Source organism: Telopea speciosissima, chromosome 4 (genome assembly GCF_018873765.1).
Source record: "Telopea speciosissima isolate NSW1024214 ecotype Mountain lineage chromosome 4, Tspe_v1, whole genome shotgun sequence".
In the NCBI taxonomy this organism is placed as follows: domain Eukaryota; kingdom Viridiplantae; phylum Streptophyta; class Magnoliopsida; order Proteales; family Proteaceae; genus Telopea; species Telopea speciosissima.
In genome coordinates this window covers 612,465-628,327 of record NC_057919.1, presented here as the reverse complement: position 1 = coordinate 628,327, position 15,863 = coordinate 612,465, and the positions used below count along the sequence as shown (strand labels likewise).

General features: G+C 40.3%; 1 protein-coding gene across 2 annotated transcripts in view; it reads left to right on the top strand.

The window, feature by feature from the left end:
- LOC122657393 (histone-lysine N-methyltransferase ATXR7) overlaps positions 1-15,511 on the top strand; it is a 53,422-nt gene extending 37,911 nt beyond the window's left edge. For both annotated transcript variants that reach the window (XM_043852085.1, XM_043852086.1), the window contains 4 exons: positions 4,452-4,498; positions 13,330-13,416; positions 13,722-13,887; positions 15,227-15,511. In XM_043852085.1, coding sequence (XP_043708020.1) covers positions 4,452-4,473 — 22 coding nt within the window. In that variant the 3' untranslated portion in view covers positions 4,474-4,498; positions 13,330-13,416; positions 13,722-13,887; positions 15,227-15,511. The remainder of the gene's footprint in view (positions 1-4,451; positions 4,499-13,329; positions 13,417-13,721; positions 13,888-15,226) is intronic.
- The last annotated feature ends 352 nt before the right edge of the window (positions 15,512-15,863 follow it).

Below are 15,863 nucleotides of genomic sequence, written 5' to 3'. Positions count from 1 at the left end.
AGTTTTTGCAAACTTTATATGGACGGATGACCAAGCCGACAGTGAAGCTGATGAGGGGAAGTTGTGCTGGAACAAGCAACTGAAGATGAGTCCTGAAGAAGATGCATTCTCCATTATACCCTTCCTCTACCAATTGTCCTTTTCCTCTGCAAATCCTAAAAGACATAAGAATCAGGAAAAAATGTTACAGAACCGTTGTAGGAATTAGTAAGTTGGCTAATAGACAAGAGATTGAAAGGAAATTTAGGTAAATACAACACAGAAGATAGGGACAAGGAAGAAGTGGGCTGAACAATACCAGTGCCTCGGACAGTAGCACAGGAACTATCAGCTAAGGTGACACTTGAATGAGAAGATTGTAAAGAGGAAAAGATACCTGAGATGCCGGACATATGATCTGAGGCCCCTGAATCGATAATTCAGGGCCTAGAAGTGGAGAGGCACGCAGTGACATTACCTGTCTGAACAAACGTAGTAGTGGAAGAAATGTCCGGAGCAACCTTGCCCTGGCTGTAGCAAGCATATTCCTCCTCTGTCATAGTCAAAGTCACAGTCACACGGCGTTCCTTAACAGGTACAAGAGGGGCTGCAAGCCAACACAGGTAGTGTTAGCTATCTTGGACTGTTGAGGTTTGCCATGTAGCTTCCAACAGAAATGCTGAATGTGGCTAGGTTTCCCACAATGATGACAAGTCTGTGAAGGACCAGATTTCTCAAACTTCTCAGACATAGTTCGAGAACTCACGAGATCTTACCGAGATCTCGCTAAGTTTCTCGGTTTTTCGAAATCCCGAGACGAGATGGGGGTCGAGTCACAAAAGTACAATATCTCTTCGAGATCTCGGTTTGACATAGGAAAATGCCCATCTAGGTCCTTTATATGAGTGCCAGATCTCGAGATCTTGCTGGAAAATCTTGGTATACAGACACCTATCTATGCCAGGAACCAAGACAGACACTTATTTATGCCAAATATCATTTAAGTAAATGTTTTTGTATTTGTATATCATTTACTTAAGATATTATTCATGAATAAGCAAATACCCCCTTATTTGAATCCAATATAATTAGTTAAAAAATCAAATTCCAAAAGGAAAAAAAGTCAGCCACCTAGTTCAAGAACAAAAACTAGATTTTCGACGGTAGGTGTAATTTTTAACTTTCTAATGCTGGGGTTTTTCTCAAATCTAAAAATTTCATAAATCTTATTATGGTAAAACATTGCTAAAAACCAAAAGTGCGGTAAAATATTCATTTGTTTTGATGTCCAAAAAATTATTTTCATTTAGAGCGAATTTGACAGCATTCGCGCACACCGAATTAAGTTTGACCGGTACATAACTCCTTTAATATAACACAAATTTTAGCAATCTTGGACTTGTTGGAAAGCTAGATTGCTAAAATCTGATTTATATTGAAGGAGTTATGTACCGGTCAAACTTAATTCGGTGTGCGCGAATGTTGTCAAAATCGCTCTGAATGAAAATAGTTTTTGGACATCAAAACAAATGAATATTTTACCGCACTTTTGGTTTTTAGCAATGTTTTACCATAATAAGATTTATGGAATTTTTGGATTTGTGAAAAACCCTAGCATTAGAAAGTTGAAAATTGCACCTATCGTCGAAAATCCAGTTTTTGTTCTTGAACTTGGGGGTTGACTTTTTTATCTTTTGGAATTTTATTTTTTAACTTTTTTTATTGGATTCAAATAGGGGGGGTATATGCTTATTTAATATCTTAAGTAAATGAAATACAAATACAAAAACATTTACTTAAATGATATTAGGCATAAATAAATGTGTCTGTCCTGGTTTCTAGCATAAGTAAGTGTTTGTCCTGCTTTCCCACTAAGTGAAACTCCTATTTGGACTTTGTTTTTGCAAAATCTGATAGTGCCATTGTGTTTAAATGGCCTAAAATAGGCGGAATACCAAGTTGACTTAAACTAGGTCTAAAACCCACCGAGATGAGGCTTCGAGTCAAGAAAAAAATTAGTGCACCAACTCGGCGAGATCTCGACTCGACTCGGTTTTTCAAGGGTCCGAGTTGGCACCGAGGCCCGAGTTTTCGAACCTTGTTCTCAGATAAGTCATGGGTACCAACCGAAGGTGTAGCTGGGGGAAGCTTGGTAGGCTGACGACCCCCACTACGGCCACTACTCACAAGTGTAGAACTATCACCAAAAGTGACTCGAGTAGTGTCCCGAGACACCCGAAGAACTCGAGAGAAATTATCTGCAAGAGGTGGAACTATAACACCTCCAAGAATTTGAGACCATACTGAGTCAAATTCAGGGCCCAAACTGCCCAAGAAACCCATAACTGCTAGTTGCTCCTGTTGTTGCTGCATCTGGGTAACATCAGAAGTAATGGTCTGCAAAGCATTCAACTCCTCATACATGAAAACGGCAAAGTGTTGGGTCGAAGGTCCACCCTTCCTATGAACTTGATAAAATTCTTGAGAGAGTTTATAAATCTTGGAGAGATTGTTGTGTCTAGAATATAACACAGCCAGATAATCCCATAGATCCTTAACAGTGACAATATGGGTCACAAGGTCTACAATATTGCTGTCCATAGAATTAAGCATCTGACCCAAGATGCGAGCATCAGTAACCTCTCAAGTATCACCCCTCCCTGTGAGAACCGAGGTCACAATCTTGTGCCATTGATGAAAATTCTTACTACCTTCTAGCTTCTTAGAGGTCAGAAAATTAGGTGATGTGGATACAACCTCAGTCACAACCTTTGTGTCCTTCGATGTCTCTCCCATAATTATCACCAATGAGGAACACCAACCAACAATAACAACAACCCAGAATAGCAAACCAGCAGCTCAATAGTCTTCAAACAGTAGGAAAAGCTCAATAATTCTTCAAACAGCAGCCATCAAATAGTAAATGAGCAGCCCAATAGGCATCAAACGGTAGTTCAACACTAAAAAATGACTCCGGAATCCATTCATCAAGACTCCCACAGTAATAGAGTAACTCAGTAGCTCAACTCGATAGCATAACAGCAGCGCAACAGCAATCAAATAGCCAATAAACAGTCCAAAAAATCGATTCAAGAATCGATATCCATACTTAGACTAATCCAGCAATACATTAGTCCTAAAAACAAATGGATTACAACAATGGAAAAGCACCAAACACAGTCCAGAAGTACCAAAAACAGTCCAGAAAATGCTTCCCATTCAACTCTAAACCAGTGCAAAGTGCATTGAACCTTACAGAGAAAGAGTTGAGGCTTCTAATCCATTGCAGCAATCCTTTGAACAGCTTCAAGACATCAGAAATGGGGTAAACTACCCCTACAGCAGAGTAGATCCTTAGAGGGTCTTCAAAACCTTGTAGAGTCTATCCCACCTTCTACTTTTGAGTATCGAAATAAGAAAGGGACTGAAAGAAGAAGAGGAAGCAGGTCCTTCTGTGATCAGAGGAGCTCTGATACCATGTAAATAACAGAAAAGTAGAAGAAAGGAAGGAAGGAACGAAAGAAAGAAAGAAGAAGAAGAAGAAAAGAGAGGAGAATGAGGGAGAAAGTCTGGCTCTCTAATCTGAGAGAGAGACCAGAAATATATCATTATATAAGAGCAGCTTTGCAGGGGTAAAACAGGAACAGAAAGAAGGGAGGGGAAGCCACTCTTGGTATTAGCGCCCGCAAGCTGACCCTAATTCCGAGAGTGGTTTTATACCACTTTTGCCCTCCAGTTCATACATCTAACAAGAAGAAACCGGACCAGAGAAACTGGGGTCGAATAGAGAAGAGGAAGAACACCCAGTCACCCAGCCTCAGCACAGTACCATAAGGAACTCAGAATTATATTATTTCAATTCATTCAACGCTGAATTCTGATTGATGGTTTAAAAGTACGTAAAAAGACTCAACTATTCCTAATCATACTCTGAATAGAGTTTGAATTGACTGGAAATCCTACTATTGACAACTTATTCTTATGAAAATAAAATACAACAAATTCAAATAACCCTAAATAAAAAAAAGGAAAATTCCCTAAATACCCGCACCGAACCAAAATCAAGCCTTGGATCTGGTTCTTCTCAACCGAGGTTTCCAGTGCTACTTTATCAAGTTAGTTTTACAAAGTTGTTCTGAGAAGTTTTCTTCTTTTAGTACCTTTGCATCGTAGTGCCCTGGAAATTGTAATGCTCTCCTTTTCTTGTGGTTCCTGAGGGTCAGGTAGTTAATGTACCATACCTGGATATCTGGTTTTCACTTATGAGGTGGCATAATAGAGTAGTTGTTCAATTTTTGGGGTTATTTTTACCAGCTTCTCAAAATATACATACTAAATAGCTAATATATGGCGATTCCGTCAAATAGAAAGTGTAATCCCCTTGCTGCAGTCTACATGCTGCGGTGTAATTAGTTGTTCTCTGAATGTTGTCTAATGAAAATCTTGTTTCTGTGTTTTTTTTTTTGTTTCAGGTGTCGTGGGTCAATGAATTAAGATGTCAGAAATGCTGTTACACCTGGTTTGTACATTTTTGTTGTTGTTGATTGGACTCGGTGCCTTCCACATTCATTCACTTTGATGTTTTATATTTATTGTTAGAAGTGTTCTCTTGCAGATAGTTCTCATCGAACTTTTCTATTCTAATTGCATTCATCAAAGGATCTAATTAGCAGACCTATACGATTAATAGGTTATGTTTGGCTGAACATGCCACAGCTTATTATAGCATTATGTCTCTGTTGTTAAGTCTTGTGTCAGAGCCTTACTTTAGATTGGTCTCATATTACCTAGTTTATTTTCAGTAGAGGCGAAAAAATAGAAACCTAGAAAATGGCTAGGTATTGAACTTCTAACCTCATGCTAACTAATCGTTATAAGTGTACAATTTTTACTCAGTTTTCTGTGAACTGAAGCAGCAGAATTGATATGGAAGAGATGACGGGGAGAGAGAAGGGAATTGGGTGTGAAACAAGAATCTTATTAGGCACAGTACCCCAGAAAATTCTTATTTATTAACCTCTTGATAATATTCTTAAGTACATTGACATTGACAAGCTGATTGTGAAATGAGGCAGGGATTATATTAGGTACAGCTTACCCCAATCCCACATAATGAGTTTCTTAATGTGTCGTGGTGTGTATTTGTGTCTAAACTTTGTGTGGTGTAAATTTTGAGTTCGCATGTCGTGTCAAAAGATTGTTGGAAATTTTACCCACTTTGTGGAAGGCTCGTCTGTTATATACCCGTTGATCCATTTATGCTATGAACTTGTAAGCAGCTCATGTAATTGTTGCAATGCTGTTGCTGACTCTGCATTTTTAGAATCATTATTTCCATAATGATCTTCAATTTCTTCATCTACATAATGATAAAACTTCTGCCTTGTTGATTTCAAATATTGACACTTTCATTTAGATTCACATTGTTGCAACACATAGAGGACTGAAAAAAGTGTCAGACAAACTAGAGAAAGTTCATTTTGCTGCTGAAAATCACCTCACTGGTCAAAGCTTAAAGAGGGTGGTATCAGAAACTCATATCCTTGACACTTGTTGTCGACCAAAGAAAAGGTTAAATATCTGATGGATTTTGTTCCTTTTTTAGTTATACTGTACAGAAGCTTGCAGGTGTCCTTATTCAAAAGATTGAGCATAAGATGCATGGATATTGTTTAAATCTTAAAACTCCCTCCAGCTTGTATGATAAGTTTTCTCGATTGATTAAGTTTTTGTTGTAGGAAATTTTGATTTGCATAATCTACATACAGGAAATTATAGCCAACTGAAGCACAATTGGAAGGCATCTCCAATTGGCATGGCTCATTTTGCCACATGGACTATTTCCTTGGTCATTCTGACCATTGGATAAATGCGAGCAACCTCATTGTGTCACATGTTAAATTTGACAGCATATTCGTTTTGTGGGAAAACCAGCTGATTATACAAGATGAGTAATGCACTAAAAAATATATACAATTAAGTTGAATACTAACCAAATTGCACTACTTCAATGAAATAATTACGAAAGTATACAATACATATTCAGTGATACCGTAATCCTAGGCAGGCGAATTTTCATAGTTGAAGATTGTTGCTAATAAGGTTCTTCAATCCCAACCAAATCCCTAGTGTCAACCATACCTTTGTCTGATCCCTAAAAAGGATGGAGCTTCTTGCTTGTTTAACTTCAGACCAATCTCTCTATGCAACCTAATTTACAAATTCATTGCCAAAATCTTGGCCAACAGGCTTAAATTGGTGGTCCCTTCCCTGGTTAGCCCTAACTAATCGGCCTTTATCTCAGGCAGATGTATTTCTGATAACATCCTCCTTTGTTAAAAAATTGTTAGTTGTTTTGACTGTAAATCTCACACCCTTGCTGCTCTCATGAAAAATGAAATCCATAAAGCATTTGACTCCCTCCGTTGGGATTTCATTTGTGATGTGATGACCCAGATGGCCTTTCCCCCCATCTTTGTCCGTTGGATTCACTCATGTATCTCCTCTACTCACTTCTCGGTCCTCGTCAACAGCTCCCCTGCTGGGTACTTCCCTTCCAAAGTTGTCCTTTCCTCTTCTCTCTTGCTCTTGAGGTCCTCTCTGGAAGCATCCAGTCCAAAACTGACCAACAGCTAATCTCCTTATCCCTAAATGCAAGGGCTTCGACTTCTCTCATCTTGCCTATGCAAATAATCTCATGATCTTCTCTAAGGCCTCCCACTCTTCCATTGCCTCCATCATGTCTTCCCTCCATCTCTTTGAGAGCATTTTGGGCCTCCACATTTACCTTTTGAAATCACATATCTTCCTCTCAAGCATCTCTGATTCTAATAAGCAGTCCCTATTTGTCTAACGGGATTCTCCCTAGGGACTCTACCAGTCAAGTACCTCGGCCTTCCTCTTGTTCCTGCTAGATTGATTGGTCATCACTGTACCCCTGTGTTGGACCTCATTCGCAAGAGGCTCCAGCTTTGGAAGGGCAAACTTCTTTCCTATGCTGGTAGGATTGAGTTGTACAGATTAGTTCTTCAATCTTCTTACATCTATCAATGCAGTGTCTATGGTCTCCCCGAATCCACCATTAAAGCCATGAAATCTCTATTTTGTGTTTTTTTTCTAGAAGGTAAAGAATCATCCAAATTCCTCCACCCAATCAGTTGGAAAAATATTTGTCTCCCTAAATCTGATGGTGGTCTTGGTCTTCGCTGGATCCGAGACTCTAGTATTGCCGGAATCCTCAAGCTGATCTGGAGAATCTCTACTAAGCATGACTCCATCTGGGTCAATTGGGTATATTCCTGCCTTCTCAAGAAAGACTCAATTTGGACTGCCCCCCATCTTGCTGACCCTTCCTGGGTCCGGCGCATAATCCTTTTCCGTCCCTTGGCTCTTCGAGCCACGGCCTCTGTGATCGCTAATGGGACCTCTACCTTCCTTTGGCTCGACCCTTGGCATCCTTTAGCAGTCCTTTACACAATTATAGGTGCCCATTCTGTTTACAGTTCTGGTATGCCCAATTGTGCCCTTCTCTCTTCTATCATCTCTAATGGTTTTTGGTCTCCCCCCCCCCCTGCCTTCCCCCTCTTTCTTACCCAGGTTTGGGCATCCCTCCCTCCCTCCCTCCCTCCCTCCTCCCCCCCCCCCCCCACCTCTCTCGCTCAAACAAGGTCTCTTGGCTCCCCTCCCCTAATGACCTGTTTAGCTCAAGTTCTGATTGGGACTTAGTTAGGTATCATACTCCCATAGCTCTTTGGCATAATTTGGTTTGGTTTAAAGATCACATCCCCTACCATTGTTTGAGAGTCAGGAGAGCACTTAACCACTGCCTCCCCACCCAATCTTTTCTCCGACAAAGGCTTGTCTTAGCTGCTCCTCCTGTATCCTTAGTTGGAATGGTATAGAGGCATAGTTGTCAAGGCGTCTGGGCGCCTTGATCGCCTTGATTTTGGACCCTCTCCAACACCTTGGGTCGCCTAGACGCTGTGACAACTATGTATTAGAGGACATTGGTCATCTTTTCTTTTGTTGCACCTTTGCCTCTTCTATTAGGAAAAAAGCCTTACATTCCATTTGGCCTCGCTGTAGGAGACCTTTAGCCTTTACTCAAGAGTGGCTTTGGCTGGACATGATTTTTCCTGGCAGCATTATCTTCGAAGATGAACATCCAACTCTCGGTCTCTCGATATGATTTGGAAAGCCATCTTCTTCGATAATAGTTCTAGGCTCCAGATGCTCCCACATGGTTCTGTTATGATTACCCAAAGGACAGGCATATTGTTGTCTCCTGGGGTTTACCACTTTCTCTTCTTCTGCTTGCTCCCCCCCCTTCCCCCTCTCTTCAGGGTTTCAGGCTTTGTATAGTTCCCTTCCCACCTTTTTTCCCCATTTATTTTTTTTCGTTCTGTGTTTTATTCCCCCCCCCCCCCTCAGGTTTTGGTAATGTATTATTTATTCACCCAAAAAAAAATTCCTAATTTATACACCAGCCAGGCGAATTTTCATTCCTAAATTACCCTTTTCTCATAGTTGAAGATTGTTCCTAATTAATACATCAGACAACCCCAAAGCTGCTTTCTTCATTTCTCTAAGTTTCTCTTTTTAAAACCCTAAAGTGTTTTTCCTTGTGCTGGGCTACACTTCATTTTCGTGAAATGCTTGGCCTGTGTATTCTTTGTCCATCATTGTTGATGTCATATACAAGATTTCAAGAATGTGCCATAATTCATTATTTCATTAGCTCCTAGGTTTTATTCTTCTTCCTCTACTCTCTCACTGAAAACATGGACTCTGTAATGCAACCCAGGTTCCAAACCCTAGTTTTTGGGTCACTATGGGCCCTCCATAATGATAAATATCTCAATTTCAGAATTTAGTGGCAATTTTGTACATATGCTGAAGTTCAAGACTTTTTAATAAAAGTTTTAGTAAAAAAGGAATTTCATACAAAGAACAAGAGAAGAATGAAATTAGGAAGGTTATTTCTAAATATTATAAAGTAGGTCTTTAATTGTTATTTCGAAGAAGACTCTTTCTTCAACCTCTTGACCTTGACACCCACATTGGAGGAGAACCTGCTTGCGAATGGGAGATCTCTCTTATATGACCACCAATCGACCAGAGATCTCACTTCAGAGTCATCTTATTAGCAGCCAATAGTAGGCCAAATCACCAATTAAATAAGGAGTATTTAATTTCCGAAATCAAACCTGGTGGTAGAAGGAGAATTAGGTCCCTGTTTCAATTTGGTTTTCACAACAGGGAAGGCTTTAGGGGATGAGATTCTAGGGGTTTGATCGTCTAGGAGAGGAGGGCTTTCTTTGTTGTATTGAGGGAGATCACCAATCTCTGGGGGCTCAAGTATTGGCTTGAACAGTGGTGAGCCTGAAAGTATGGGAAACCCTAGTAACAAGGAGTAAGAAGAAAAGAAACAGAATAATGGAAAAAAGAAGAAAGGTACAATCGAACGCAATGGAGCAAAAAGAGAAGTGGGGGGTAGGGCAGTGAACTGTAGTGTGGGAGAGAAGAGGAAGAGAGAGAACGGAGAACAGCAATACGCTAACTCACAACCCATGAGGAAATTTCAACTCCAATTCAATTTTCCATTTTCCAACTTGTTGGATTACAAGCATTTGTATAACAACAACAAACTCAGCCTTTTCCCAATTGAATGGGGTCAGCTTCATTGATCCGTGGAAACAGAGTAGGGAAAACTAAGGTCTACATAAATAACATGAAAGTAAACGAATGGAGAAATGATAAGTGAGAGTAAAAGGAAGGAGGCACATCCCATCACGTCAGGAGAATCTCAGCTAAATGTTGTCGGCTACATGGATCCTTGTCCTCCAATAGGCTCTATCTGAGGTCATACTTGGGGCATGGCCTAGACTATGCATGTTCTTCCTCACTACTTCTATGGCCTAGCTCTTTTAGCTCCTTCAATCATGTTCAGATCACTGCTTATGGGCGTCCCTAGGCCTCCGCTGAACATAGCCATACCACCTCAGATGACTTTATCAGAAGTAGAGTAAAACAAGGAAACTTGAAAACTGGAATCTGTTACTGTGGGACAAAAAATCTGGCTTGGTTTTGTGGTTTTGGTTCGGTCTAGGTAGGCAATAGTGGTAGCATCCTGGCACCACCTGTCAACGCTTTCCTATTAGCTTAGTGTTAGATAGGTCAATAGGTTCCCAATGAGTGCTCTAACTAAGTGCATTGTTTTCCCCAATGGAAATTTTTTTTTTTTTTTGGGTGAATAAGTATATATTACCAAACCCCAGGAGGGGGCTGGAAGGAGAAAAGGAGGGGGAATGTACAAGGGAAAAAGGGGGGGGAGAGAAAAAGGAGAACTAGAGTCAAGTCCTCCTTAAGCTAGATGGGGACCGTGACAAACTACGATCCAGACCCTAGGTAACAACAATGTGCCTGTTCCTTGGGGTATCCTTGAAGGAGCGGTGAGGGATAGTGCTGATCTTAGAGGAAACTTTGAAGGAGATGTCTTTCCAAATCAAGTCGAAAGATCTAGATTTGGAAGTCCATCTCCTAAGATTCCTCTCCATCCAAATATGATGGACAACAGAGCCAAAAACAAGTTTGCCAATACTGTCATAGATGGTGCTGCCATTAAAAGCTTTGGTCAACCAGATGCATTCTCGGTCATATGGAAGGTGTCTCCTGCTTCGGTGCCAGATAGAGGAGAGGGCTCTTTTCCATAAATTTGAAGAAAAGGGGCAAGCAAAGAAGAGATGGGCAATGTCCTCAAAACCGTTCCAGCAAAAGGTGCAAGAGGGATGGGCAGGGATGTGGCGGTGTAGGAGAAAGGCTTGGGTAGGAAGGCATAGGTGAAGCGATCTCCAGGCTGTTAGGCTATGATGAGGGATGGATCCTTTGAACCAGACTAGGTTGTGCCATGGGACGAGGGTGGAAGGGTTACGGACAAAGTTCCAAGCTGATTTGGTGGTAAACTGACCAGAAGGTGCTTATTTTGGGAATTTTCCCAGCATTATTGAAGCTGATGTTAGATTCTAATGGCTTGGAAATTGTTGAAAAATGAAATTCTCAACATGAAATGATTAAACCAGTAAAACCAGGTGTGATGTAGATAAGTCACTTAGGGCTTATTTTAGTGGCAATAAGCTTTGGGTTGGGTCATATATATATGTATTGGGACTATGATCCTATGGGTTTACTTTGTAATTGGCCAATTTAATGAGCCTAAACTATGGGTAGAAACTAGAAAGTAGGAAAACGGGATGTACTTGATTAGTTTACTTAGAATCCTATTTTGAGTCTGTTTTCTTTATTATTTCACTTTCTTAGTCAATTTAGGTTACCTTTTTAGTTAAGGATAGGGTTAGGCCTTTCCTTTTTGTGTTTAATTCTATTTTTGAGTATTCTATATAAGTTTTTACGGGAAGCCAGCATTGTACACGAATTTGATTAATGAAATATCGGCTTTAGCTTTTGTGAGAATCCTAAGATAGGTTGGGTGAGATGCCCAGGCTTAGATAGCCATTCCCTTCCCCCATCCCCTTCCATCGGTTACTGAATCCATTCTCTAATTTTGTTCAAATCGAGTCCAAGAGTGCTACATGCTTCTGGGTGTTTCTTTACATCTACAATATCATTCAACTGCAGCTGCTATGGCTTCAACAGGTTATTAATTTTGCGATACATTTATTTTGTATCCATAAGTGCTATATTGGATTAGAATCAGATTCCCGATCAATCTATATTGATTGACTTGTGGGATTCTTTCTTTTTGTTTTCTTTTGAGATCTCATCATGCTTCCCCAACCAATTTTGAGATCCCATTGTTCTCTTTGGGATCCCTTTGCTCTCTTTCTTGTTCTTTGGAAATTTTTTATCATTTGAGTTCCCAGTGTTCTCTTGGTTTCCTCATATAATATCTTCGGTTTTCGAGGGAGAAGTTAAGATTTCTTTTGAGATCCCATTGTTCTCTTTGGTTATCTTTTTTGGTTTTCTATTTGATCCTGCCTGGGATTGGACCTATTCAGGTTCTAGTCTTACATTACCAGTGTTATTCATTGTGAGTCACCAAGCCCCAATTTGTTGAAACTCCCACGAACCCAACATATAGTGGTGTGACCTGCTGTAACTCTGTGAGAGACTGGTTTCAAAGGAAATTGAAACTTGTAGGGTACTTAATGAAAATTTAGTTTTTGGCACACATTTTTTTTTTTAGTAATTTGATTTTGTGGGGGTAATTGCTTGTCTGTTCAAATGGGAAAAATAGCTAAGAATATTTGTACTGTCACGAAAAAATAAGGTTCGTATGTATTTTATTGTTTGGTCAGTACACTCCCCAGATTGTGCAATTTCATTGTAAAAGAAACCTTTGTATATTTTGGGGTGTGTAATTTTCTTTTTTTTTTGTCTTCCTGTACTGCACCTAGTATGAAACAAAAGGTGTCATTCTAAAATATTAAAATGTGTTGCAGTGAAATCAGGTTGTTCTTAAAACAGACCTCTTTTGTTAGATTACAATAAGGTAGGCAAATATGTCCACTAAATGTGGGCCCCTTCACACTTTGACACATGTCCAAAATGCCGCTTTGGTTTGGAACACACTCCAAGTCTACTTCAGTGGAATTCCATTCCCTAGATATATCTAAAGGCAAGGAGTTAGAGATGGGTGCTGAATTATGGTTTGTTCCTGCCTGATGCCTGTACAGATTGTTCACGTTCGGAGAAAAAGTTCTGATACGACTGGCTATATTTGAAATATCAGATTTGTGACCTCTGTCACCAATGCAGTCGGATTATCAGATTCATCCAGTACTAATGTTTAAAACCATGGCTTAAGCCACTTCATAGCTGTACAGGAGTGAGTTTAATGCATGTGTAATGTCCTAAAAAGGACCGGGGGGAGGGGGGATGAGGTACACAGTCATTTATTGACAAGTCATGAGAAGATTTGAGGCACTTGGAGTAATGCATGACATCTATTATATAAGGGAAGCAATTTTCTGTCCGGGAGTGTGGCCTACGCCAGCACTCCCATGTGTCTATCTCTCTCCTCCTCAAAACAAGGGGGCAGATGTGTCTTTTCATGAGGAGAGAGATAGGCTCATGTGAGTGTTGGCGTAGACCACACTCCCGAACAGAGTTCTTTTTCCCATTATATAATTACCTGATCTGTCAATTTTCATATGTTTCTTGCTTTCTAGACAATTTCGTTGTCTGTTATTCTGAACCAGTCTGGTCATTGAGTGCATCAATTGGTTTGCCCCACTTCCCTTGATTTTCATTTGAATTGATGAATACTCTAGGTCTGTGTGGTGGTTATTAAATCTATGCCTGATTTTTAGCCGAATTTTGCTTGTGTTGCAGACTCGTGCAATAGGGTTTACACATATTGCACAGATGCCTCTACTGGATTAAGGCGTACAGCGAATTGCCTGGACAAACACCAATGAGGTAGAAAAGTCATTACCTTTTATTGTTAAGCCCTAGGTTTGAAGTGAAATATTGGTGTAATCTACCGAATTCATTCATGGAATAAATCACAAGAAATCGTCATAATTCAATTGGCATCAAATGTAATTTAAAATCTTCCATTGCAACATGGATATTGGTTCTGTAGGCTACATACTTTTGATGGCTTTTACTGGTCATGGAAAAGATTTTGCCAAGCATTCTTGGTTTTGTGGAAATGGAATTCTTTCTGTTAATGTGGATTACCAAAGTTTCTCATACTCGTGCAAACTTTGTCTTTTCTGTAGCTCACTACCGTCTTACTGGAGCAGGCTGCTCTGGTTAAGTTGCCTAGCATCCGTGCTTGCTATTGGAAAGCTTTGTCCTTGCTTCCTGTCTTGCAGAAATTGTAACTGTTAATCAAAGAGACAAGATGATATGCACCAAAGTTCTTCTGGCTTTTATCCCTCGTATGTATCTCGACTCCCCCATCAAATCATTCCAGATAAATTTACTGTTGTGTTAGCTTCGTCGTTTCTGTTACCATTAGCATATATCTTGCGCCACAATTCATATATCCAAGAAACTTAAGAAACCCTTTTAGGCACAGCAGATCTGTTGACGGCCAAACTAAACTTGAATGACAAGTTGAAAGCTTTACTTGAGTTGGTGTTCACAAAGGGGGATCCAGCCTAGAGAATTTACAGAAAAAATCTCCCATGGTGATGGAATTGCAATGGGTTCACACATCTCAGGGGAGGGGGGACCTGCCTTTCAATGTTCCCACCTCATGGCTCTCATACCATAGTTGTCAAGGCATCGTCTATTCGCCCTTTGCTGGAAGGATGCCTTTGTTGCCTAGGCGCCTTGACGTCCAGGCGCCCTCCAATGCCTTGGGTCACCTAGACGCTGTGAGCCTGTGGCAACTATATCTCATACACCAAGATTGTGAGGAGATGAATCTATTGGATTCTCCTAGATATTGTTGAGGTAAACATGGTATATGGTTGGGAAATGATCTGGCGAAAGAGAACTACGTAACTGATTAGTTAATATTGTTTTTTTTTGGGGGGGGGGGGGTGGTAGGTATTCTTTGGGAAGGAGCCTTCCTAATGGTGTAGGGCTTTCATTCTACCTCTGTGGCGTGTGACATTTTATGTATCTCATAGGTGCTCCAAAGGTACTTTATTGTAATTAGGATCCTGATTCAATGCAAGCATCTCAGCTGAGGTTTTGCTGTTTAACATCAAACTGAATTTACTTGTTACTCCTGTATCTGACCATGTACATTTCCCTCTGAAAGTGCCCCGAAACATCAAGTGCTCCATGCCTGACTGCATCAAAGATGGGTTTCTCAAGGACTTGTCTAAATTAGAGCCAACTTATCTGGGCTTTTGGAGTTGTCACATTCTGAAACAGAGAAGGCTAATCTAGAACTAACTTATCTGAGGCCTTGGGACTTGTCATGCTCTGGAAAACTAGATCTTGATTGCTGTTTTTTCTTGTCTACGCTACTGTTGGGGCTCCTGAAGTTGCCTTCCAACTTGGCACTGTGAAAACTTATCTTGGAATTTTGATTCCACTGGTAAAGAGTTGTCATTGGAAATGAAACTTTCAGAGGCCTCTTATGAAGTACAGATAATTATTATTACAATCGTGCTCTGGGACCTGCAATTATGGTTTGTGTTTTTTTGTGTGTGTGTGTGTGTGTGTGTGGCTGTAGTCAAGGAGATGAAATTTCTTTTAAAGGACTGCTTTTTACTCTACGTTGGGGCCCAAAGGTGATATTGGTGTGATCTTTGTGGTGTTTCAGGTTAGACATTGTGCCATGCTGCCTTCTGTCCCGAAAAGCAGTTGGATTTGGGCCTGGTCGTTTTCAGGCTGAGAATTACGTCTGCCATTCGAGAGTGACGAATTACAGTTCATGTACCTTCATGTAGATGGTCTCATTTGCAGATGAGTTTCTCCACTTAACTGTAAATCGGTTTACCAATTTCTCATTCCACGCTTGGAGCTGTTGGAATTGCAAGTCTCTGTATGAGTACATTCCTTACATCTTTGAGTTACTGTGAAATAATGAAGGAATATTTGAGATTCCTGATACCATTTATTTATTGTTCTTTTGGCTTTCTTCCCCCCTCCCCCTCCCCCTCCCCCGCCCCCCATCTCCTGTCTATCCATCTATTATCTATCTAATCTATCGATGCAATGCAAAACCTCTCCTTTTAACATATATTCCTAAAAGCCACACTTTGACCTGCAATATGTTTTTCTTTGTCTCAAACCAAGAAGCAAACGAGCAAGCTAAAATTAGTAAGTCCTTACTCCAATTGTCCAAAAAAATTTAAATGCGAATTGCAGGATCCTGGCCTGTCCAAGTTGCTGGCCATTTAATCTTCCTAAATAATCTCTCCCCCCACCCCCTTCCCCTTTCATTTGTTTCCATTACA